The sequence below is a fragment of the Amphiprion ocellaris genome, chromosome 18, assembly GCF_022539595.1.
Source record: "Amphiprion ocellaris isolate individual 3 ecotype Okinawa chromosome 18, ASM2253959v1, whole genome shotgun sequence".
NCBI classification, from domain to species: Eukaryota; Metazoa; Chordata; class Actinopteri; family Pomacentridae; genus Amphiprion; species Amphiprion ocellaris.
In genome coordinates this window covers 29,741,999-29,769,831 of record NC_072783.1, presented here as the reverse complement: position 1 = coordinate 29,769,831, position 27,833 = coordinate 29,741,999, and the positions used below count along the sequence as shown (strand labels likewise).

The following is a 27,833-nucleotide window of genomic DNA, read 5'->3' as shown; positions in this document are numbered from 1 at the left end:
ATTACTAGCAGACTAATGGAAAGGAGTGGAAGCCTGAAAGGGGCTTTAAAGGCTCAGATTGGTGGAAAACTGCAGAAAATAACTAGACAGGCTAAAAAACATCTTTTCCTCTTAAAGTAACTTGGTATATAAAAAAATACCTCAGAACAATCTCAAATAATTAAATATGGTAAAAATGAGCAGTTTGTTCCAGGATAATATACATTTATGTAGCCATAAAAATATTAAGCTTTTTTAAATATTTATAAAGCTGATGCAGGACTGTGGGATTAAAACTGTCAAAAAATGAGAGATTGCGGAGGGATTGTAATCGAACATTTGTTTACACGTGTAAGAAGTGAATTAACGTCTTTCTTCATGGACGAAATGCGATTATTAAATGTGCTGTATCTCCTTCAGAGACTGGAACTGAAGTGATCAGATTGGAGTAGGGGAAATAGATTTTTTTCTTCTTTGAAGACTTGCACTAATCAAAGCCTGAGGGCTGTGACATACTGGCTCCCGATCCTTCAAAGGCATCACCCTTCCAATCTGGCCCTGCCGGCGACCTTTCCTCTGGCCTCCTGAGCTGTCTGTTAAACACCTGTAAGAAATATTACAGAGCTCGTCTCCCTGAGCACGGCACCTGACCTTTTCAGGTGTCAGAGCCCACATCAAACAAGCCCACTAAGACCATTCAGCAGGGCAGGCTCCCGGGGCGGTCAGGGTCCAGCCGTTGACTGACTGACAACTCCAGTAGCAGCGGATAAAGGGCTGCAGAGGAGGGGAGTGTTTAGAGAAGGAGGTTATTGATCCACACCTGGTCTATCATGAACTGGAGCCCTTACTGTTAGTGATATTTGTGTGTGTGTGTGTGTGTGTGTGTGTGTGTGTGTGTGTGTGTCTACCTGCACAAGCTTTGACCTCTGCTGTCTCAGACGTGCAGATGATGACGGTGCAAGCACGAAAGTCACCAGAGACGCTAAAGCCCCTTTTACAGCAGAGAAGGCTGACAGGTGAGAACTGGGATAGCCCAGGCATCCCTAACACATTGCTACTGTCAGCCTATAGATGGATGACAACCCACTGGGGCGGCAGAGACCGAGTGGGGGCCTGGAAAAACACACTCAAGCTGTTCTTTTTCCTTTTGATGTGTGAGCTGAGCTATGATTCCCTGTTATGACTTCCAGTCCAGAGAAGTCAACTGCCTGCCCGGGGAAGTAAAAATGAACCAAAATGACTCTTTCAAATCGGATCTAGAGGGTCGTTTCTTGGTCAGGGGTGATGGAAAGGTGGCTAACCTATTGTCTCCGGTGATACAGGCCGCACAGGTACCGGTCGGCTCCTCGTTTTGCTCGTAGTAATGGGCATCGACGTGGGCTTCCTCGGCCTTCTTCTTCAGGATCTCGCCAAAGTGGTCCGTGCCAATGCACCCAAAGAAGGTAGCCACCTTATGGGGTTTCTGGATCATCCACTAGGAGAGAGAAAATAAAAACGGTTACAGTGAGCTCCGTTTACAAAATATAAGTCTGTTTGAAGGGTCAAGTTCAGCTAAGGCAGATGGCATACAAACTGTAGCTTCACAGCAAACATACTGCTTGTGATATATGAGGGCTGTGAGCTGTCGTAAACAACCCAAGACCAATTCCGCTCCACACAGAGGCACTATTCTCATCCAAGCACTCCTTCCTCCCTGTGTGCTAAAAACAGTCTCATCTCCTTATTTACACAAACCCCATAATTCAAGGCTTCATCCTTCTTATGCAAACACAGACTCTATGTGTGTGACAGAGTATGTACCAGCTACCACAGGACACTCCCCGAAACTGCTCGTTGGACGTTTTTTTTTTTTTTTTTGGTCTCGACACTCTTGATGTACTCAGTGACTTTTACCTGATGAGGGGGGTAGGGGCTGCTCAAATTCTACAGTGCTCAGGTTTAACCTCCAAAGATTTATTGACGTACACTACGTGCTGCTGTTTGCTCATTTTATTGCAGCCTCCTGTTTTGTTGCTGACGGGGGCCCCTTGTGAATGAGATGTTGCTGCTTTTGGGGATGACCTGTATATGTGTGAAATTAATCATTTCACACGACCAAATAGCATCTCGGTAGGGGAAGAAAAATGCATTTTCATCACCCGTCTTGAGATGCTCTCCCCTGTTATTCTGCACTCTCCCCCCACCCTTTTCTGGTCTCCAGGTAACTAGTTGAGATAGAAAAAAAATAAATAATCAAACAGAAAAATAAAACTATCCAAGGGAAAGATTCATTACTTTTTGTGCAGGGTTCTTGTGGGTTTTCACGTTTCACTGCATGATAAACCTTTAGTATTTCTCAAAATAATGCACAGATTCTCTGTTAATAGGCAAATCAATTAATCGACAAATATTTTCAGCGCTAGCGCCCGTGAAATGAACAATAATAATGTCACATATGCTGCTCTCTCTTGGTCCACAAGCGGTCCTACCATGTGTCATCTTGAGTCATGGTTCAGTCATTCAACCATGCCTCCGACTCCCCACCTGGCTGAAATACACAAACATGTACATGCGCGTGTGCACAAATCAAAGCTCTTCTTCCCTAACCTCTTGCTGCAGGCACCTCACACTTATCAAGGTCACTGGCTCGGGTACACGTCAAGTCCAATCTGATTTTCCCTCCGCCATGATGAGCTCCGAATCCAAGGTTAGGAGCTGCGGGCTGTAAATAATGACAGCGCGGCCCCTCCATTTGCAGGCCTCTCAGGTGGGAATAGAGAGGGCCACTCAGGGGCCTCAGCCCCTCTGATGACAGCATGGTGAATCACAGCAAACACCGACCTCACAACCATACCCCCCCTCTGTCCCCACACCTCCATCTGAACTCCCCTACCTCCTCCACCTCCTCTCGCTCTTTCTCTGACCGTCGGCTGTACTCTCACTGCCAGCTCAGCTTGTCATTTTACAGGGTCATTAACAGACACACATACACACTAACATATGAGTACACGGTGCACCCACGCAGGGAAAAGGCTGACATATACACACATCCAGAGAAATCCTCTCTTGTGCCACAGCATCAAAACTCCCTCCCTTCCTAAAAAAAAAAGCCACCCCTGCTTTTGCCAGAAGCTGCACTCCTACTCCAATAAACACAAAGCAGCAATAGATAAGAAGAAAATGTCTTCATTATGAGCATGTAAAAAAAATGTATCTTGCACTCCCCCCCTCTCCTCTGTGGTGCACAGGAGCAGGGAGTTATATCAATTCATTTCCATCCCCGGCACCCTGCAGACAATCCCTCTCCATTCCCAGATTATGTGAGATAATACCTCCATTATGACAAAAGCACTATTCGCAGGGTCGCCGAGAGGTCAACCAACCCTGTGCTGGGTATTCATGCTTAGTCACATCCCAATTATATCGCAGTGGCAGAGGCAGAAATTGGCAAATGTACATCAAGGCGCTTCATTACTGAGGGCCGCTCCAGTGAAATTAAGCAGCAGATGAGACAGAGTGAGATTTGCCCCCAGGCGGCATGTTAGACAGAGACAGAGAGACAGGAAGATGGGAAAAAAGAGGGAAGCTGAAGTAACAGATTTTTGTGAAGGTGCTGGGAGCTTGTATCTCGCACAGCAGCTCATGTATATTTACTTAACTAGGGAGAACGCCGCTCCCCAAAGATTAATAAGATCCCATGATACACCACAGCAACATATCTCTAGGTACGTTTAGATACAGGAGGGAAACCTAATACAAACAAGAGAGAAAAATATCCCTGAAAAGCAGGGGGTAAGATGCTGCAGAGCCGTACTCGCTACAGGCAAAGTGATGATAAGTATACATTATGTTAAGTGGTGAATAAGTCTGGCGTCTCTTTCTGTTTGGCTTCCATTTACCCAAATAATTTCAACCCCCTCCCTCCAACCCATCCACCCAAAACTGGCCCCCAGGCCCCCAGATAGCTATTAATTATGACATCTCTTGGTTGCAAGGAGCCCCACTTGGGGAGCTGACCTAGGCCTGCTCCTCAACACCCAGCAGCTGCCACTCTTCACTACGGAGGCAGCCGCTTCGCGTGGCAGCTTCCAGGAGGGCAATTACACAGCCCAGATGAGATGAGGCGGCTGAATGTTTGGGACTTGAGTGCTCAGACTGCCATTAGCACTATAAGCTATTACATTCCCTCCTCTTTTTTTTTTAAAACTCCCCTCCTCCCTCCTCCCATCTTCTCTCTCAGTTGCTGCTGTATATTGATGAAGTGGTAATGGGACCTCTAGTTAGATATTCCTCCTGTAAAAACATTGTCTTGTTTCTAGTCTCCCTCAGGGGTCAATGTATTCTCCCGGAGTTGCTGGGAATCATTTCTGCTCTATTAATGATGCAATTCCAATGCAATTCAGATTTACTGAAGACGTGGCACAGTGGGCCTTTGCGGGGAGTTGATAGATGACACCGTGTGTTATCCTGCGGCTCGACAACAAAGTGGCGCCTTCTCCACATCACGGGGGGAAGCTGGTTGGCCGCCACTCGTGTCCACCATCACGCTGCTCGGTTCATCCTTAAAACAGATGAGAAGTGTCCATTCTCCCTGCTTCACCTCACCGTCGAGTTCCTCTTGAGAGGAGCATGACCGTGCCTAATGATGGTCACATTAATTATAGGCTTATCAACCTCAGCAAAAATTCAATAGGGCTATTTATAGAGGCCTAAAATAGCAGAGGCTGGGGGTGCTGCACACTGGGGTGGCCTGTAACAGCCGCCTCTCACTCCACAGCCTTTCTCTTTAGAGCCAGAGGTGGAGGCTGATATCAGTGTTTCTTTTTACGGTGTAGTTAAAACAACTGGCAAACATCTGTCCATCAGGGCCTGTCATGGAAAGCGCTTTTATATAAAGCACTGGTGGAGCAGAGGGCCCTCACCATGAGCACTGACATTGATGAGGTCTGGCAGCTTCCATTAAATCACTCTTTCCTGTAAAGTGCCAGGCATCAAAGCAACCGGCCGAGGATTTTTCACTCAATCAGGTAACACACAAGGCACCCCTGCCCTCCTCCCTGTCCTCTCAGGGGCTGGAGCCTTCTGGTCAATAACTCCAATCAGTTCAATTTCATGCACAGTTAGCCATGTTGGGGTTCTAGGGCACGGCTCACGTCGGGGTTGCATATGTTGTTGTCGCTGTTGTTGTTTTTCTTTAATTTTTTCTCTTCCCTAGGAGGGATGATAAGTGGGGTGGGGACCTGTACTGTGTAAAAGTGGAGACTGGCCAGGGCTAGCATGGTTGTTTTAACTCTGCCTCTACACAGCGGGCTCCTTGCCAAGCCATTAAAAGTCTCTGTGCTCTGCTTCAGTGACACAGCTAAAAGAATAGAGAGCAGGCGAGAGGGAGAGCTGTAAATGATCAACACGATAATGAGCTGATTATCAGTCAAAGGCATGGATAAGCTCTCTCTCCAGTAATTTCCTTTCAGATCAGTCAACCACATTCTCCTGTCTGCAATCAACACTCAAAGGGGAGGCATAGCATGTAGCCTGGTGGGAACCCGGCCCAATATCAGCCTCATATTTCCAGATCCTCGTTTTCTTCAGTTCGGTGCTTGGCTCGTCCCTTGCTGACACACCAGCATGATGGGGAGGTTTGTGTATCACTACTCAAGTCTGCTTTTGTAATGGATGTTTCACAGTTGTCATGCAGCTTTAGGCTCTGGCTGTAGGACAACATAAAGCTGACTGATGCTCTACTGATGCCGAAATGCACTGTACAATCTATAAGTATTCGGATGTCATTTCCAATTGTTTTGACAATACATATTGAACAAAAGCAGAGGTTACGCAGCTGGGTTTTTAGCTTAAAAATCACAGTAAATTGAACTATTTCTCCCAAAGAATCATCTTCACTGACGACTACACAAGTGGGTGAGACTGAAAAGTCCAGCCAACACAGCAATAAAAAAATAAATTGCAAATAGTCCAATGCTGCTGATTTTCCTATCAAGCTGATCCTGATATCCTATTGGGTTACACTTTGATCCTTCACTGTGCTATGTTCCTCCACAACAACCTGTTTCTATGGGAACTAAAACATATTGAGGAAGTAATGATACAATTTCAGAGGAGCGTTATAGTCCCCCATCCTCTGTTTCTTTTTTTAAATTGTACAACGGGATGAGGATGGTGAAACATTTCCTCATTAGTTACTTTGCATTGAAATATTGTGCAAATGCGAATCAATTTGCATCAGCTACTGTTATGCAAATACACTGGAGGCCACAACAAGATTACATAATTAATCAAGAAGCAGTAATTTCATTGCTGATTCCCACCTAAGATGGCATTTGTGTTATTATAGTGGATGCAACAAAGATACGTGCCTGAATGGTGTACCTTCGCTCTTCATGTTTTCATTTTTGAGGGGATTTCTGGGTGGAGACGAGGAAAAAAAAACAAGGAGTGGCAGGAAGATACAGGTGTTTTGTCTGTAACAGAAGCAGCAGAGGCAGGTTGTGTATTTTTACATACAGCCGATTGGCATCTTTCCTACTTTAGCCAATTTCTGGTGTGATTTTCTGGAATTCCCTCTCATGCACAAATTGAATTAAAACACAGGGACAGAAAGTGCCACTGTGCCACAAGTGAAGGGGAAATGAACTGTCTCCTCTAGATGCTGGTGCACCACCCCAGGGGAGTGACGTTAGACAACACGAAACACCAAAACAAACGAAGGCGGCTCGCGTGTCCACGTATGAGTGTCACAAAAAGGGGCGGCAGGCGGGGAGGTAACAGCTCCCAGGAACAGCCCTCCGACGATAAGCATCAAAACCCGATGGCGCGCCGACACACACCATAGGTTCTGATGTTAAACGCGACAAGAATGTCCCCAACAGTATCTCTGCACCCTCTTCAGAGAGCTATCAAAGGGCAAGTTCAGTGAGCACACAAAATAAACCTCTGCACACCCCCTCCCCACGACACACACACACCTAACACATCTCACTGCAGCATCTTCGCGCTGCATAGGAATCAGGGATGTGTCGCTGTCTCCAGGCGCCAAGTTTATCTAAAAAGGAAACACCTGATTTTTTTCCCTTTTTTTTCTGGCTCTTCTCATTCCTCGCCTCCCTTGTTAAACACACAACCTTGATTTTGTTTCTGTTGCCCGGAAGGGGTGAATTATTTACAGGATAAACAAGGTGATGTTGTTTCAGTCAGTCAGAGCCAAACTCCCCTATCAAGGCAACAGAGAGGCAGACGGGTTTACCTGGCAGGCATGAGGGGCTGAGCTCGGATACAGAAGCCAGGGAGCAGCTTCACAATGGCGCTGCTGCACAGTGATACTTATCTGAGGGGGGGCCAAGGAGGTACAAGAAAAAAACAAAAAAACTAAATGCCTCCACACCAGATTCATGGGCTGGGAGTCCCAGACTGCCGGGTTGTCCTCTTTATCTGCAAAGACAATGGTGGCTATAAAAACACATGAGCTGATTTTACTGAGTGTGAGCGTGCACCAAGTGAGGGTGGGGGTGTTATTAAGTGATCATAAAGTGGCGTTTGTGTTTGCAGGGGGTTGCTGCCACACCGGATTCAGGCGGAGAGATGATGAGGGACCTTTTGCAGCTAAAGCCTCTAATCCTATCTGTGGTCCACGGGCTCCAGCTGATGGGAGTGCAGCTGTACTCGGCCCCTGCACCAGGTGAATCAGTTCTGGCCCCTGCTTCCACAGCTCCCCTGTACGCACTGTGGTGGATTTACACGCTTTTTTGATCTTGCGGAGGCGGCAGCCGCCCCCACCACGCGCCGTCAGATACGGTGACAGAGCGGGTGATCCATGTTACCGAAGAGATTTTTTCTTCTTTTTTTTTTAAACGTACGCCAAATGACAGACCCAGTTGAAGGCTTAGCACAGGTCAGGCCTGGCTAAATTCAATGTGGCAGTGCAGAAAATTCACTTCAAAACAGTGCTGCTGGGGAGAAAGTGGGCTCTAATGAGAGTTATGACTGTATTTTGTGTCTAAATGTATCATCTGCAAACTGATGAGCAGAGATCACTCAACAAAAATGTTATTAATCCCAAATCTCCCAGTAGATCCATTGTCAGATCACAAATATTTAGCACACAATTTGTTTAAGAGCAATTTAGACGTATATGAAGCAGATTCCTGAACATAAGCAGCTTAAAACACCACTGCCACAAGCTCAGTGCCACATTACTGCGGCTAAATACTTGTGTTTTTGAGGAACTCAGGCTCGAAACAGCTGACACTTCACATTCATCAGACAAAACAGCTGTGCTCCCAGCTCGACCTCTGACCCAGTCTGCACGTTTGCAGCAAACTGATTCACATTTAACACATTGGTTTACTTTGACAGGGACACAATGGGAGGATATGATTCGGCCCTTGGCGCCGATCGAAAAACAACATTCCTAATGTCTTTACGCACTGTAGCAAGATCCCACTTATCATATTACTCATGCCTTTGTGTCCTTTTCTGCAGGCACAGAGGTTTCTCTTCATGTTACCAGCTGGAAATATCAGTGATGAGCTTCTCCGCTTACTAAGCTCGCTGGTGTAAAGGCAGTTTGTGTGCAGATTCTGTGGCCGGCTGGCTGCACAGGTAAGCAGAAAATAGCTCTTAGCTGCGGCCTGACCTTGAGAAGGATGCCATTCAATCAGTGAGCTCACTGCAGCAAAGGCCCTATCATTGCACTAATAGACTGAATCTTCCGTTCTGCCCGGATCATGGACAATGTATGGATGAGTTCCTCCTGCTTGACAAGTTAAAGGGGCAATTTATTCAATAAATTAAACAGGGAAAATAAGTCATGATGAAAGAAATACTGGAGCTGCCGTAGAGCGGGTATAGATTGAACTAGTGTAACACCCTGCACACCTAATTTAATTTTCGGTTTATAGACATAACAGAATTGGATGACGGCAATTGACAAAACAGTTAAAATGCAAGACTGAACAGACTGCGTTCATGTTCTCATTGCCAAGAACGAACATCAGAGGTGGAGAGTGTGCAGAGCGCTCCGTATCTCCACCCCATCATCCAGTCGGAAGCTGACAGAGTCAAAGTAATAAGGATGGGATTTAAAAACAGTTGCCCGCTTTGAACTTCGAGGTTGTGCGATCAAATTCCACCTTATCAACTGGCAGCTTAAGCAAGTTGTGTTATTTTTCTGACGGCTTACAGAGCGAGGGAGAAGGAGAGAACAAGCTGGAACCGTCGTAACTACTGGCTGCTGCAGTGCATCGTGACAAACAACGGAGAAAAACTTGGGATTTATTGCTCTGATAACCTTCCAGATTCCTTCAGCTGGTGCTGTATGCCAGACAACTCCAACAGAGTTATGCATCATTAATCCCCATGAACACTGCCAGTGATAAATAATGCTCTGCGTCCCTATGAAAAATAAGGCAGTTATTACCAAACCATAAAGAATGGTAGTTGTATCATCACTTCAAGCAGATAATAATGTGAAGATACAATGTTTCAAGGATTCAAAAGCACACTGACAGTGACAGTAAGCAGTATATTTCTGCTCTCGTCAATGTGCAGTCAGAGAAAGAACTCACGATAAATAACCGCACTTGAGCAAATCAAAGATCTTTATATCCGCGCCATACTGCTTGCAATGCTGAGCAGACACTCAAGCTATCAGATACCATTCAGTACATAATAAACTAAGGTAAATAATGACTTAGCTCCATCGTTGCAATCACGAATAGCAAAGGAGCAAATAGCAGGTAATCAGTTCGAGCACAACAAAAATAAAGTGTGTCTAGAAACCTGTTGCACCACGTTTCCCACAAAGAGCAGCTTATTTCACTCGTCTGATAATTTCTCAAGGCTCAGACTTGAATCCAGTCCAATAAACATAGTAATACTATATCCCCTACAGGTGTAAATTCTTGGTGGTTAAGCAGTGCAAAAAGAAACTAGAGGGAACTCTGTTTGATACAGAGATGTTTCCAGCACCAGATGCTGTGGGGCCCTCTCTTGTGAGAAGCCGGGCGAAGATCGCTTACTTTCCTATTGAGAGTTGGAACATAAATTCAAACCCTGCTATAAATCAAATATAAATTTTCAGCTCCCCTCACTTTCCCGGGGACGGCTGCAATAACAATGTCATTCGACTCTGCCTGGTTACCATTAATGCTCTGGATTCCATCCATGCTAATGATTTGGTTCTGTATCCTGTACGTTTTACAAACCCCACAGAAAAAGAGGGGAAATATTACTGACTTATTTAATGCTTTACAGGTTAAGAGAAGAAAACTGGGGTCTGTGGCAGATGCTCTTTACATATATAGTATTTCCAAACTCTCTCAAAATGGAGTCTCCCTGCCAGATATAACACCCTGTGCGCCAGTAATTTTAATATACCGAAACTGGGCGACTACGACTTTAACATTTTTAGACAGCAAAGTTTCCGAGCCAGAGAGGACAATGCACTCCAGCTAAATCTAACTTGAGTGAAAAATGTGATTTCTATTTAGATACTGTCCTGTGTGCCAACAAGCCTTCCCCTCTGCCAAAAACCAAAATTCGATCTCATTCAGTCTAAATCACAGTCGCATAATAATCTTTAAAAACTGAGTGTGGGCCAAGACTGATTCACCTAACTCCCATCCCACACGCATATTTACTGGAATGGCCACATATCACAGTCTGAGCAGTTTTCATAACCCAAATATATACAGGCTAGTATCAGAATCCAATTCATATATTTGTTTCGCACAGTGTAAGCAGACTTTTTAATTCCAGTGAAACCATAACCCCAAAGTGGAGCACAGCTAGCAGATTCTGGTTGCAGAGCCTGTTTGGAGAGGGAGCCATTCTGGGTGAAGCACACTTTACTTTTTAAGCAAAAAGCAAACCAATTTCAGTGCAACACCTGCACCCTTCTGCCCTGTTGGCTTTGGCGAGGCAGATTCAATGAGTTTTCAGCCAACACTACAGGGCTGTGTGCCTGTAAGAATCTGCACTGACAGAAGGCTTTTACAGAAGAACCAAGGTCACCACTACAATAACACGGCACAGAGGATCTGCTCAGAGCTAGGGGGAAGTGCTGTGTCTCTCTCACACCCTTGAAATAAAAACCAATGAGTGCAGAATGATATCAAGTTCAATAAACTTAACTTCTCTTTGTAACCTCTGCAGAAAGACTAACAGCCACGCTGCTTCTTATGGTGTTATGCACTTAAGTATAAATCAACTGCGTGAATGGGAAAAAAAACACCATCGCTGCGACATCAATTATATCTGAAGACTGATGGTTGTGGCCTCCAATCTAAGCAGCATTAACATAGTGGCGCAGCTATAATGTTCCAGGCTACTGTCACACGTTGATCTCTTGTAGAGGGGGGAATATGGTCACACAGCTGCCTTTAGAGAGCAAGAAAACATATTATGAGAGCAGAAAAGCGAGTTGACCTCAAGATTTACAAGCATCATACACTTGACGTCCAGAAAAATCCAAAGACACTGTAATTCAGCCCAATAAAACAGAGAAAAATAACACACAGCAGTTGAAGTTGCTTTTGATCGTTAATGTAATGCCAAAAACTCGACACTGTTTTTAAAAATTACTTTTTTCAATGTGAAAATATCCCTCCATGCATTAAAATGGCTTAGATGTAACTCTGCAGCGTCCTCTAGAACAGGAGGTGTCAACCTCATTGTAGTTCAGGGGCCACATTCAGCCGGACCAGTAAAATCACAACATAACAACCTATAAATAAAAACAACTCCAAATATTTCAATATGTTTTTGTGTAAAAAAGCACATTCTGACAATGTCCACATTTAATGAACTATCTTTTTACAAAACATCATGAACAACCTGAAATTTCTTAAGCAAAATAAGTGAAATTTCAACAATATTATGCTTCAGTTTATCATTTGTGTATTAAAACTTACAGATTGCAGTGTCTACAAAGGCCAAAAACATTTAGTCACACGTATCTGGAACTGAACAAAATTGGATTTTACAACTTACAAGATCTAGAAATAATTTTAAATTCCCATTCAGTTCCACATCTGTGCAGTAATCCTGACACACCACACAACGCAAACTAAAGTGGGAACTGTTAAGGAAGAAGGTTAAGTTATCCCCCTGCCTTGTAAATGTTTATAATTTCTCCATAAAATACATAAAAATTGTGGCAGTGCATCAACAATAGGGTTCAAGAAAAACAAACTCTGTCATACTGAAGCTGCTGACTGACATTATAGTGTACAATGTTCAGTGTCATTCATTTTTACCTTTGTAATTTTTACACTTATCCCGCGGGCCGGATTGGACCCTCTGGTGGGCCGGTTTTGGCCAGCGGGCCTTATGTTTGACACCCCTCCTCTAGAATGTAACACTGGAGTAATTCAGCTGTTCATGCTTGAGCTGGAAACTGATTCTGAAGAAGAATATTGATATGGAAAGCCTCACCCTGCGAGTTGAAAGAATTAATTCCTTTGTTTTTTTGTTGTGTATGAAACTCTTAGGCGGCTTTTCACTGCAGGAACTCAGGGCAGGTACAAGGTGGCGAAAATTCGACTGATGGACATTCCTCCAGTTCTTTCAGGAAGTGACTGTGGCTCGGCAAAGACATCATGAGGATAGAAAAATGATGCGTGTCGTCTGTCTTCTCAGAGTTCAACCAATCAGCGTAGCACAGAGACGCCAACCCAACGGAAGGAGAGGACTGTTGTCTAATCCAATGAAAAGCCTGTAAAAGGTCCTACAGGGGTCACTCCTGTGGTCAGAACATGCACAAAGTTCAGGGCTACTGTAAACAATACGCAAATTCCTGCAGTAGAAAAACAGCCTTTTGAGACAGTCATCGATATGCTGCAGTTTCAAGGTGGAAATAGTTGTCATGGTATATTTTATAGCATTTAAAAAACACCATATGAACATGTCACAAACTAGATTTTCACTGGAGGAGGTAATACATGATGAAGTTCACAGGTCACATCTATACTACAGCGTAGTTTTTATAAAATTCATATTCAAACAAGAGTAAATAGTGTATTTGTTGGGGACTGTTTCAGTTAATACACATTTGTTGCTCTACTGAGTCATTACCACAACAAGGTGTTATAGGTTAGATTGACTCAAAGTAAAATAAAGTGCTGCACTCATCGTAATGAAGGAACAACAGAGCATTAGTGTGACTTTTTAATGAGTCTATAACAGAACAATAGGTGTACGGCACAGGCAAAGAGAAATATCTTACACCAAGCTTTGCATATGTACAGATAATACCTGTTAACAGCATTAGTATATTGTCAGTTGTGGTCTTGACAGGAGATTTAAATACAAAATCCTAGTATCTCAACATTTTCTCATGAACTCCTGCATGGAAATTATATTATTCTGTACATACCGTGTTTGTCTTGTCTACTATGATCCTGATGAGGATTTTTACTATTCACATAAGGCATTTTTAATTGCATATTACTAAAATCATATCTAACAGCGATGATATTCTGAGGATTATGCAGCTGTGGCAAAGCACTGAATGATCCGAATGCTTTCTAGTTTTTAATTGTTTTTCAGAGTGGTGTTAATTCAGCGCTATGATGTGTTTTGAGGATGTGCTGCTGTGTTGGACTACATTCTTTGTCATATTTAGTTTTTATTCTGGATTAAAAAGTGCCAACAACAATCAAAAAATTAAAAAAAAATAAATCACAAAGCACTCTTGTATCACATGAAAAGGGGTTTCTATTTTTCTGGTGAAGTCATTTTAAATAATTGTTAATGATGGGAAAGCCCCAGCAGGCTTCTTTAAAAGGTTGTCAGAGAAATCGCTAGCAGCTGCCAGCCACAGGAATTCAGAAATGCCAAACCAGCACTTTGTGATTGGCATAAGGAAGTTACACCCACTTTGTAATAATATGTTTCTCTTTGGTGAGGTGCCAAATGGGCTGCTGCCAATGCAGACATGACAGACTGATCAGATCACTCTGTACAAAAACATGAGGCCAAAGAAAACTGTAATTATTTGTCTGAGGTCGAGACTGGGTCGCTGTAAAGCACATAAATACAAACGAGATGTAACTTATAAAACAAATCTAATAATGGTGACAACTCGACAAGTCATTTTGATGAACAAGCCTTAATTATAGCAATTTGGCTTTACATGTTTTTTACACATTTTCACATACCTAGTTGACCTTTTGACAAGGTAAGAGTGACATGCACTTAGGAATGGGGCAAATATTTTATGTTAATAAAATTAATGGGTATTATTTTACGGTATTCAAATAACTGACTTTGATACAGTTAAGCAGCACGGCATTATAGCGAATGCAGTATTTTGATGAAATAAGGAAAGAAAACCTTTCAGAGGAAATTAGCTCAACTGTATAGAGACTGTAGTCGTACATCTTCCTCGACTCCACCACACCTGCTCACATCCGGCTGTAATAACCTGCTCTGCCTTCACTGCAGGTGAATACATGCGACTGTCTGTTATGTTCCTCCAGCAAACCCTATTTCATCTTCTGTCACCTCCCCATCTCTTATTGTCAACCCACCCCACTCCCAGTCCAGGTCCCAGCCTTGATGATACATTTACTTTCCATAAATCAATTTCTGAAACTCAGCAATTACCCCACAGTGCAGGGAGTCAGAGGAAATCTATAAGTCAGAGGTCCTGAGGATGCTCAATAGTCGGTCCTGTCACTTCCCGTCCGGCTGCTTCAAAACACAGCAATGAAGCTCAGTGTTAAAGATAACGTGGGTCAATAATGAGCATCTGACTGGACACGAGTGCAAACGAGGAGCTAGGTGGCAAAAATGGAATGAACAAAAAAGCAAACAAGAAAAAGATGCACACACTTGCATTGTTATTGTTATAATGTTCTCTTGTTTGCAGATAGTATATTAAAATCATTTAAAAATCTAACTTGTTTAATGATATTAGTCTATCACCAAGAGACTAGTGAGTAATAACTCAATAAAATGACTAATTCATCTTTCACCATTAAAACCCCTTCACTAGCTTTAAGGCTTTCAATTCACCCTATACTAGACTGCATATATCGTTTTGCAGCAGTTAATTATGACTGTTAATTATAGGTTACCACACACTGCACGTGAAGTTCTGCTCCTATTTTAAACTATAGACTAATGTGACAAACAATCAGTTCTCACTGTCAACTATTTTAGCAGTTTGTATAAGATTTTAACCTCCCGAACCCAAAAATATCACCCAAATGACACCATTAATCAGAGCCAGAAACTACAAAAACTGAAAATTTGCTGGATTTTCAACTGTCCACATGTTCATGATCAGTAAACCTGGCTTAGTTTTAAAATTTAATAGTTAAAATTCTACATGACTCATTTTAAAAATTGTCCAAAATAAATAATATGCAATAATCACATTCTGTAAAAAAACAAAAAAATTCTGAGCTCAACAAACTAACCAAGAAGCTATTAGTGACTGCGTTGCGACCAACAGTCCTCTAAGAAAAATTCTGGGAGTTTTCAGGTGAACTGCAGGCTGTGTTTACACAGAGCAGATACAAAACGAGTATAGAAACAAATGAAAAGTGGTAAATATCTATAGTATGTTGAGTCACTATTGTTTTTTTTCCCGTACTGGTAACATATGCTGCACATGTTGATTCCAGGTTTTTATCCATTTCTGTCAAATAAATAATCAAAGAAATCCAACTTTTGTTTTTGTTTCTCATGATTTATGGCATTGGAACTGTCAAGCTGCTGACAAAAACTAAACAGTATAATTAGGAAACAGTCTCCTCTTGGTTCCAGGTCATAGGTTACTTGAGGCTCCTGTAATAACTTTTTAATGCAGGAAGTGATGCTTCCAAACAGTTGCATTAACACCAGCAAGTGACATGAACAGCTGAAGTTCCTGAAAGACCTGCGAGACATAAACTGTGATGTGATATTCCGCAGCTTGTCCCACTGCTACTTTAACAGCACCTTTCAAGAGTTGAGATTTAATTTCTTTATATGTTTACCTTCGCTTCATCCCTTCCCTGCCCCTCCTCTGCAACATTTCCCTTCTTTTCTCTTCCCTCCCTGGAGACAAAGCAGGCAGACAGCTCTAATAAACAGTGGCATGAAGCCTTACAGCGAAGGCGTATGCCGCGGCAACCGATGTGATCAATTATCGAGTGGCCGATTCTCTTTAATTAGAGGGTTTAAGTATTGAGTTAGCCTGGGTGGGAAGCTGAGAATCAGCATGTAAACCAACCTCATTACACTGCAGTGATTCACCTCCCAGGAGCTGTGATCCACACAGTGTTTACACCATACATTTGTTTCTGTGGTAACATATCGAGTGGAGGAATGGCTTGGTGACAGACCCAGTTTTTTCTCTCTCCCTTCCTCCTCCTCCTCCTCCTCCTCTCCCCTACTCTCTCTCCATTTTCTTTCTTTCACTCTCCCTCCCACTCACTGCTGAAGAGGCTGTCACACTGGTTTGCCTTTTGTTGTGGAGAGTCTGGAGAGGTAGCACAATGTGTCCTAGTTAAAGCAGTGCCCCATCTGCCCGGCATAATTAGACAATTATGCTGGAAGGATCCGTCATTAATTCCTTTGTGGTGGCCAATTTCGCACCACAAAGAGGTCTCAGGTTTAGTTTTTCTTTGCAGATCTCTTTTCATTTACCCTGGCCCCTGTTATCGTCCTCAAGTATTGATACTGTGGCAACTTGGGGCAGGAAAATATTCTCCTGCCAATATTGACTGGTTTGTACTGTTGTAGTGAAAAGGCCAAGGAGAATATTGGCTGCTGTCTCGTGCTGAATAAAAACAAGCAGCTAGGAAACAGCAATGTGAAAACAAAGGCAGACACACAACAAACAACCATAGTTAATATACCGAGGTTAGGTAAGCTGATGAAATATGCATTATGTGGAATGACCCAGACGACTCTGAGCGGCAAAGTCTTCATCAATTTAAAAAAAAAAAATGCCAGTGCTACCTGGTGGAGCGCCACCAATTAAAACTGAATTTGATCAGTTATGGCCACATTGAAGCGATGAAATACAGAACAAACACCTAACCAAGACTTTTCAGAAATATTGATCTGTTTTGTCAGGTCACACCTGAGTCAATAGAAAGCTGGCGAATATTCATATTATTTTGTGGACAGAATCTATGATTGGTTGGTTGTCAGGTGGCTGTTGAACAGGCAATTTTTAGGTCAGTCACAGTTTTTGGTTTGCAGCTAAAACCTTGAAGTATTCACTTATATAAAAAGCAACTACAATGTAAGTGTTGGCAGTAGCATGTATAGCATCTGTACTGCATACACTCAGTTCAGAATGAAGGCCTGCTATGCTACATGACCAGCAGTGTTTCGTTTTAGGGACGAAAGAAATATCAATTATTAATAATCACAGAGACTGATATACAATATTTAAAATCTTATTGTCAAAATTTACAGCAACAAACTTGAACAGAAAGCTTTGTTGACATTAGGGCTACACAATAAATGCTTTCAGGATCAACACTGTGATGCACATACGTGCAATAGTCACTTTGCAGGAAGGCAAATTAGCTAAAACACACAAATTTTTATGCTGTTTGATACAAAAAGAAAACTCACACAGTTCTCAATTCCACGACTATTCTACAGGAGGCATCTGTCTGATAGAAAATCATTTATTCCAGTTTAAGGGTTCTTGGATACACTGAGTTTTATATCTGTATCTGTATTTAAAAGAGTTTGTTTACATGCAGGCTCCACATGTGCTGTGTAAAACATGCAAGAAAAAGTGAGAAATTCTGAAAAGGATGGTTTGGTTGCAAAAAGAAATGCAGCTAGCTAGCAATGGGTGCCACTGCAGGGGACAAGAGAACTATTTTTTTTTTGTAAATCAGCACTATATAGCTCTGTGTGACAGATACAATGCCAGATTTAAAGGTCACAAAAACAAAAAAAGAACTATTTTGAATACCTTTGTTAATCTTATACCTTATAATAGAGTTTTCAAACAAAGTTTTCAGCTGTTATCAAAAACATTTTAAAAATTTTGATGCATATGCACTCAGTTGTTCTGAATGATTAATTCTTTTGAAAGAGATCCACTGAAGTCATCCAGTGATAATGTCTAGAATTTTTCATATCACAGAAAAACCAAATATCGCAATAAGCTTTTCTTAGGCTTTTGTGCAGCCCTAGCTAAAATGCCTTTGTTCATTCATGTTTTACATATGTTCAATTAAAAGAGAACCCTGCATTTATCTGTCAGTGTTGATAGGCTGTTACAATCAGAGAGTGATGGGGGCGGAACATCACTTGAGATCACAGATAGAGAGAGGAGGCTGTACAAGAACCAAAGTTGTGCTTTTCCAGAATATTTTATCAGGAATCATATATAAAAACAATATGAATATGATTAATGTGAAAAATGCTTTATGACAGATCTGATAATCGGTTAGGTCAATGATCAGTCAATCGCTATTGCATGCTAATGTTAGCATGACATATTATGCACTAAAATTAATACAAGCTAAGTAATATTAGCATTTTAACTTGTGCTAGTTAGCTTACGTTAATGATGGTCATTCATTTTTAAGGTATCTTACTGTCATCTGGAGAACTATCATAAAAAGATCTCCAACCTTCCTCATCCTCTGTCAATCTATTCAATATCTGAGACCAGCCAAACGACAGACCATCATTACTATCCCTAAATCTGTGCTGCTGTCATGACTGAAAGGTCAGCTGTTCATCTACCTGTGGCTGAGACCAAGACATGTAACGTCAAAGAAGGTGCTCCTGAGACACAAAGATCAATGGTTCATCTGAAATCACTTTCCTCCCATACTGTCTGACAAGTTTAAGTAAAGCACATGTAATTTATACGCCATGAATACAAAATTTAAAGCATTTATACTACTTTCAGGCAAAAAAAAAAAAGCCTTTATGACACTGGATGTGTCTGTGATGTCTTAAATCTGGGCTTACAGCTCACAATAAGCACAAACTGTTGTGTTTATTATGCAAAGAACTGCGTAGGATTGAAGGAGGGAGTGATTTCAGACATCACTTCTACCCTGTATTCAACTAACCAGTCTTTACACTTAATTACTGTCTGACTGAAATTCCACCTCGCCTTCCTCTCTGTTGTTATGGAGCAACCTGCTGCTTGTAAAAGTACAACTTGTAAACTCCCTATCGAACATATGTGTTGCCACGTTAAGTGCTTCACAGTTACACTGAGAAACTCAGCTTGACAGAGACATGTGGGAAGATATTGTACAATGTAGCTCAAATCTGATTAGAGCGGTGATCTAATCAGCCATGAATTCATCTGTGAAGACAAGCAGGCAAAGAGAAAATCACCACAGAGAATTCTGTATAATTATCAAAAATCTCACAGCGGTACATTAAAATTCTAATTACGACATATTATCTTAATTGCTAAGGAGATGCAAATCAAAACAAGGTTAACGCTGCTCCCTTAACATGCAGGAGAACATGTGGTGGGAACCTCTTCAATATTCACTGAATCAGCTTGACTTGTTCGACATGAGAGGCTGTCATTTTGTAATGCTTCCCCCTCTTAGGGGTGATAATCCTAGCTGAGAGCACAAGCAGCAGTGGCGCAGTCGTGCAACAATAACACAGAACAAACACCTAATTGCTGTGCATTCATTTCCTTTTATTGCATCCAACAAAGCCGCTGACAGCTCATCGCAAGCCAACTAATATTGATGTCCGGAGAAAACTATGTACTTCCAAAATGTCAGTGCAAGGAAAAAAAGGGCCTCATCTTATACAATGACAGTGCATTTTGGGGATTTAAAAGGCTACGGAGTTCACATGTGCTGTACGTAATGGCAAGTGTCCCAAAGGATCTGGTGATTCATCAACGTATCTAAACACAAAACAAGTCCCAAAACGCGGTTACACTCAGTTCATCCATGTTTTATGTGCATCAAACACAGGAATAGAAAAGAGAGGAAAGTTCTCAAGAAATTGCAACTCCCATGGTACACAACAAATTGCATGCCATAAATTGTATCTGACAGGTGCACACTGTAACTCTGCAGACATAAGACAGCCAGATGACAGCAGGCACAAGGGGTAATGGTGACAGGAGAAGAACATGCCATTGAACATGGATTTATGAGAGGGCCCAGACTGAGGCGATCCATCAGCGGAGTCACATGGCTACAAACACGGCTCACGTTTAAAAGACGCGTTTGAATGACTAGAGACTTTCAAAAGGTGCCACTACTCAAAAACATGCGGAATGTGTGTGGAAATGAGCAATTTGATGCTTTTTAGCAGAGGAAAAATCTGTTGCCACCCACAAAGGTTATTTTCAATCCAGTGCAGTCTTTTAATTGGAGTAGTTATGCTTTGATAGAGAGCTCCCATTTCTCCGGAGGTTCTCGCAGTAAGGTAATTACAGTATGTGGCAGCTTTAAACTAACTACAGCCATTTCTGAAACATCACATTCCTGACAGAAAATAATAAACCAGAGGTACCCCATGTTTTCACTAAAAGATATTGGAGTTTCTCTACCAATTGGCTTTGGGACGGTGGTTACCCACATACTGTAAATTGAGTTTCTCTTTCTCACTTTCTCCCTCAAACACACACAAGTACAAACACTCTCACAGACACACAGTCCTTCCCTTTGCTGGACAGAAATAAATGGAGACCCCAGGAGTTCCCTTTGGCCCTGGCCCTAGCAGTCTATAACAGAACCGACAGCTCTGATCACTCCTGAGAAAGCAAAAGCAGCTCAGGGATCGCTTTACAATTCTCAGGGGCTCGAATAACCTGATCTTGAACTGATCCTGTGCACTGATCCTTTGGTATTGGGTTAGGAACGTGTGAAGGGGCCTGTTGAATGAGCTCGCTGGATATCAACATCCTCACTCTGTGTTGCTCCAGCCCAGCAGATTGTTTGACTTGATTAGTCTCTGCCCAAGTGTTAGACTACCCAACGCCAAGCCCTCCAGACACCGGTATCAGTGTGTCAGAGGGAAAAGTGTTCTCCCAAGTCTCAAGGTGGAGCCCATTACCCTGAGTGAGAGCACTGTAAGTTAATAGGATTTGCTCCCGATCAAGAGACTGAGCTATTTCCTGAGGCTGTTACAGGCCGAAGCACAAAAATAAATGTTCCTTTATTCAACACTATTAAGCCTCCCTCCCTCCAAAAAAAAACTCCCCACCACCGCCACCAACCACTCTGACCCCACCCCTCCTTTTTCTCCTTGTTGGGATATCTGTTATTGCTGCACGAGGTTGTGCCCTCCCTCTCTTTTTCACTTGTATTTTTTTTTTCTTCCTCCCGAGCAGCTAGTAAAAGTAAAAGCTTGGCACTTTTTTGTGTAAAGGAGCCATTTGTTCAGGTGAAAATGAAACTTGCATGGTAAGCAGAGCCAGGCCTGCCGTTGGACAGTGGCAGAGGGGATTCCAGATTAATCATATGGACTATACTCCATGATCATATTCATTGAGGAGTAATTGCCAAGGGGCTTTATGTAATGTATTCTCCCCATGAGGTAAAACCTTGTAGCGGTGAGAAAGGATAATAGAGTAAGAGGATCATATAAAAATGTTTGCTGCTCCAACCTTTCACTCTGAGCTTAACCCCGACCTCAGACAGTAATTACAGAGTTAATTGCCAACTGATCTGAGGAGGAAGCTCCAGCCAGCTTTACTGCAGATGTCAACTGGGCTTAAGAGCCTCGTTCTGAGGTGCAATGGATCACATATCGTCTTACATCATTTAAAGAATTAGGGCAATTAGCGGTATGGACTTAATGAATGTTCAAGTTAAAGAACTTACCACTAGCTGTTTAGGAATCACATTATTAACAACATCTTCAAATTGCTTGTCTTCATCATGTTATGTGAATGGAAAATACTCCCATTTCAGAAGCTAGAGACTCAATTTTATTTTTATTGATTAATCGACTACTCTACTGAAGTTTTAGCACTAAATCATATCGTGATGGCATCATATCTTGTTATTGCTTTCCAAAATTCAATGACCCAAATAATCAAGTTAGAGAAAAACCTCATTTAAAACTCACAGATACAGGTATAAGTTGATTTATTCACTTATATTACTGCAGAACAGAATAAGTCATTGTACTGAATAACAACTGTATGTTATTTTTGATTTAACATTGAAATATATATATATGTATATATCCATTATCAACACTTATTTATATAATGATATTGTCATGGGTGATAATTTAATCGAGTAATTTACATACTTACAAGCGAATTATATCAGGATTAGTGTATTGTCATTATATCACAAAACAATGATGCCTAAATGAATGATTTCAATAAAACTTGATGTGTTTTTTTAGTGCTGCACTAATGGAGACCATATTTGAAATGCATTGCTATTAATACTGTGATACTGACTTGAACCTTGTCGCTCAGCCCCAGTTTTTACCATACAGCCCAGTCCTGATAGCAACCGGGATCCTTTGGTGTGCATGACAACACACAACCCAACTTTTGACAAGTCAAGACAGAAAATAAAGCACATTAGACTATATAATAAGCCTCTGTGAGTGAAACAGACAGATTTCCTCTGGATTTGTTTAAAACCTTAAGAGAGAATAGAACTGGTGCATTTCACGGCAGATCTAAGCACAGCTCACTCAGGAAACCTGAATGTCTTCAGTGAGTCAAATAGTTAAGTTGAGCCGGTGCTGCCATAAACCCGGTGGGAGAGCTTGGAATAATCTAGGCGATGTTAATGATGCAATTTATATGTGAGGGGACCGGTGTTTGGCAGGCTCTTTCCGTCTGAGCGGGCTGCACAACCCAGCGAGCTCCCAACACCCCCTGCTAGATGGAGGGGGTGGAGTAGGAGGAGGATGTCAGAGCCCATGTGAAAAGAGGGAGCGAGCGAAGCACTGATAAGAGCCATTACTATTAGTGTCTGTCTGTCACCTGCTGTGCGTCATCCAGCCTTCTCTCTCTCCACATGCGCCCCCATCCCCGTCGCTCCATCCCCATCCGTTTTCCTGAGGCACATCACTTCAAATTTGCACTCACCTACACATTTTCCATCCTGTCAAAGATATACTCGGTTGGCTCGAAAACTGAGCCGAGCTGCACTCTGAAAACTACTGCGAGCTTTGTTTCAAAACAGTTGTGAATTAGTGAAGGTGCAGACAGCTGCCAGCGTTTATCCGCTAAACAAAATAGCTATAGATGAATAAATGAATTGGCACAAGAGGATGTGATATTCTACACATACAGTGTCTCAGTTTTTCCAAGCCAACACAAAGCCTAATTTGGTATTTCATTTATTACTTGGCACTATTCTACCGCTCCTTAAACTTATGAACTCGGGAGAAATGAACAGTAATTGCAGGCTGTTCTTTATTTTCTTAAAACCTTTTTAACCAAAATATTTAAAGCTGTTTTTCTCAGTTGCTATGCAACACTTCAACCGCAAGAGTGGGAGCATGCTGAGAATGTGCCAAATAAATACTACTGCCACAGACATTCTGTGGGGAAATATGAGAGAGGGGCATCGTTCAATAATCATATGAAAATGTAGAGCAGTTGTATAAAATGCACAATCATCTTTTCATTCACCAGTTACTTGACCTGTGTCAACCGATGATTCCAACAATAGTGCGTTTAATGAACCATTGTTTACAGTCTGAAAGGCTCTCAGGCCATTCCGCTGCCATGTGAGCACATTATTTTTTTCATCGCCTGTGCACCGAACATGTATGTGCCTGCTTTTAACTTCAGAATACAGAAACATGGAAGGCGTACCAAGTGTCCTGTGCAAAATATCGTTCTGTAATTTGACATGAGAATGCTGCCAGATATGGAGACTACTGTCTGTTTCACAAGTCCTTTCAGATTTCACTCAGAGCTCGCCTGGAGCCTGGGCAACTGTACAACAGCCAAGCAAAAAGCAAGCAAGCCAATGGTGAAGCCTTTCTTCCTGAGCCTGGAACCAAGGACTTAAAGCAAGGACACGTTATGCAAGATATCACATTCAATTCCACTGCCAGCCTCTGAGGCCAGATGATACACATTGAGTGCGTCTGTCTCTCGAGCCCTCAATGTTAATCAAAACTCTTTCCAATGCATACTTATGAGTTACAATCTACTCCCCACGTCTTCCCTTTGGCAGCTTAAATTAAGTCACAAATTTGACGGCAAATTAACTTCAACAGGGACGGTAATGTGTCACCTATATGGCAAAATGTGCCACTTTTTACTGGGGCAACAAAAATCTCGTGCAACTGAGGGGAAAATTAAATCAAACAAATTAATTTTGTGTGAAAGTCAAATTCGAGGAAACACAAGAAAGGAGGCACCATACGGCAGGGGCATCAGCTGTTAATTCCCTCTGATGACAAAGCCTTGCATAATCGCCCAGTCAACCTTTATCACTGATCACAGAGCTCGAGATTTAATGCATGCTGCTATTAGCTGTGACATACAGTCACAACACAGTTGAGGTGGGAGGAACACATGCTCAGACAGTGTGTTTGCACGTACATGTGTGTAAAGGGGAGGCGAATGTGGAACCAACAGAGATCTCCCCACTTCATCATTGAGTAAATGGCACCACAGACATGAGCTGCAACTTCACAGCTGCCTCATGGCGGGTGACATTGAAGCCCACGCATGAACACATCGCTCATCAAAGCGAATGAGGCGTTCTTTGCTTCCGCTGCTTGTGCCGAGAAAAACAATGGCGGCCCCCCTCAAGTGCACACCTGGAATGTCTACAATGAGTGGAGATGAGAATGAAACAGGAAAAAAAATTCCATTTGGTTTCATGCATCTCTCACAAGAAGCTTAACAGACTGTGACCTTTCACTGCTTCGTAATGGGAAGGAAACGACAAGACCCCGGTGCCATAAAACGGCTCAGAGCGGGTGCTAACAGTGGTTCTGCAATTAACCTGTCTTAAAACAAACAAGAGGGTTTTGCTTTAACAACAGGCACATACTTGAGAGGGTTGATTTCTGTGGCGTGAAACTCAAAGCCCCACCAGGGTTCAGGTTTTAATCAGTCATTAGCGTGCTCATTTCAGCTCAGCTGCACTGAGATCTACGCAGCTACAAGCTCACTCAATGCGATCAAAAACCAAAGCAAAAAAGTCAAGAACAAACCACCATCGAATGTATCATAAGCTCTAAAAGTCTCCTTACAGACAAAAAGTATTTGTTTTAATTCCGTCATTAAGTGTGAGAATAAGTAAAAACAGAACGCAACAGAAAACTAATAAATGCCCCCTTTTAGTGTATAAGCACATCCTCCTGAAAGTTCAGTCACATACTTTGAACACAAAAGCTCTACTCTTTCTCCTTAACTGTCCTCTTTTCTCTAAGTGGTACCAGACGTAGGCATTTCTTCATTTAGCCCATTGAAATGGAGGCAAGTTGCTGTTCTTTATTTATTTAACAAAACGAGCTGTAAAAGCCAAACATTAGGTCATGGAATATTTTCACCCTGAGAAATAAGTCACTGCCTTCAATGAGACATCAAACCCAGTTTAAATATTCTCCTACAAAATATGAGCTGGTGAGGAGCTTTTTCGGAGTCAAGTAGTGCTGTGGGATTTTCTGTTTTTCAAATACAACTTTCAACAGTGTGGTTCACATGCGTTTCCAATTAAGAGCTCAGAGCCAACAACCAAGGCTGGGCCCCATTCACCCCTTTCACGATTGACCAAGTCTGAGGAAATGTTAAACAGGCATCATAACCATGACAGAGACAGCAGATTTTTCAAAAGCCTTTACTTTCTAAACAATAATTAAAACATCGCGGTGAATTGATGATGCAGGCTGCAAAAATTGCACAAGATCTAAACAAAGAAAAAAGGGAGCATACTTAATCATAACTTTTACGACACATTCGCTGCTCGGGCACTTAGACAAAGCAATTTGTCCGTTTGGTAAACGGGTAACAAAGCCTGCTTACAGTGCAAAGAAATACAGTACGTCAATGGTGCTGATTTGTGAGGATCATAATGAGAATGCACGGTTTACACGAGGCACTCAGAGTGGGATCTACTTCCCTGGTAGCGGCAATAACTCCCTATGAGCCTGTCTCTGCTCAGACTTCAATCTCGGGGCCCTAAGGAGCTGTTGGAGGACTTTGATGTTCTGTCTAAATGAATTGACTGTGCTTCTTGATGCAGCCCTCCAGTCAACTGACTCCCCCTACCAATTCTGTCACCTGTGATAAACACCATGCGTGCTTGGCGGCACCAAAGTCTGGATCACATGCTCAGAAAGGCCACAGTTTTTGGATTTTTTTTCCCCACTCCTTCAACTTTGTAAATAACTGAAAAAAATATGATTGCTGTTTCCCGCCGTGCCCTATCTGAGCAGAAGCCCTTTGATGTGTGAGGCTGTATGTGAGCAGGCAATGCTGGGCTGGTTTTTGTTACCTCACAGCCCTGCAACATCCAGTAGGTAAGCCTTTATGTTGGATGCCCCTTCAGGGCATGGTGTTTGTTAGAGCCTGGGCAAAGGCAACAACCTCCAACCCACTTCTATCACTGCATTTTTTTTTCTGAAGAATCAGAGCCAGAGAGCTCTGCATACAAGCTTGCAACTTCCCTGACTTGATCCAAACAGGATCTAAGGCTTATTGAGGAGCGCTGGTGCACAGCTAAGGAAGTACAAATGTGTTGATACATCTACTCTGGGACTTCTAGTTTGTCACAATGTGTGATTTGAATATGGATAAGCTGCCATAATGCATGAAAAATGAAACAGGAATGTCTCAGCACTAAAGATAGCACTGAGTGCAACCCATTGATGACTAACCAACGCCGCAATAGAGGATTTCAATGAAGGAGTCGGGCAGAGAGGGCGGTTAGAGGAAAACAATACTTATCCATCTAAGCTTCAGCTTGGTCAATTCTCATTTGACTAAATCCATCTAATACCATCGATTGTGCATCTTCTTAAAGCCGAGGTTTAAGTTTCCTTGATAGTGCAGGAATCTTAACTTGGGTGAGGCGGCAGTATTTAACCTATTACAGCCTCCGATGAAGTGGCTGGGTTTTGGAGGGAAGTACGAGTTCTGCTGGAGAAGGCATTGATCCTCCCACACCCTGGGTTTTCCCAGCGTGTGCAGCAATTCCTGTGCAAAGCCTCTGAACGCTTCTCTCTCTCCTCCAGCGGCGATGGTGCTCCTGAGCAAACCTGCCCTGGATCGAGCATCTCATTTAGTCACTGGGCCCCTTTGATGTGGATTCAGTGCTGCAGTGCATATCATTCGTGTTTGAAGGTTCAGCTTCCACAATACAGCAGGGTTTGAAGTTTCACATATTGCAGGTGCTACAATGTGATAATCTGGGAGCCGGTTATGCATTATACATTTTTCATAAAAGAACACCATCACCTGAAAGTGAAATGTGGAAAAGTCAGTGCTTCAAGGTATATATTGACAGAAACTGTTTCTGAGACTTCTGGGTGTGGGACGAAAACACTCTTGTTATCTTGAGCATTTCAGAATCAGCACGACATCTTCCCTCTGAAGGGGGTAAATATCCAAATAAACAGAGTAGAATAACATTTGACTAGGGCCTGCCATGCTATTATGACAATTTAGTTGACTGAACGCTTCTCACAGGGCACAGAGGCCATGACGGCTCTTTCTCCAGTGAAGCCCAGCAATAAAACTCTCCTCCTCCATCTGATTTCACAAGGGAGCTGATACGCAGCTTGGGGCAAGTTTCTTCAGTGTCTTCCTAAATAAAACATGAAAATCATTGTCAAGGTCTATGTCTTAACTGAGGCAGACCAAACTCAATGTGTGGCTTTAGCTGGAGTAATGACACAAAAGGAGGAAATAATAGATTTCTTACTATTTTAGGCTTGTAACCGATTCAATTAGAAAAGTG

At 42.4% G+C, this 27,833-nt stretch overlaps 1 protein-coding gene across 4 annotated transcripts in view; it reads right to left on the bottom strand.

Annotated features, from left to right (window-relative positions):
• The window catches only part of adkb (adenosine kinase b), a 112,478-nt gene that overhangs the window by 66,078 nt on the left and 18,567 nt on the right, over positions 1-27,833 (bottom strand). For all 4 annotated transcript variants that reach the window (XM_023279553.3, XM_023279554.3, XM_035952542.2 and 1 more), the window contains one exon: positions 1,281-1,453. In XM_023279553.3, coding sequence (XP_023135321.1) covers positions 1,281-1,453 — 173 coding nt within the window. The remainder of the gene's footprint in view (positions 1-1,280; positions 1,454-27,833) is intronic.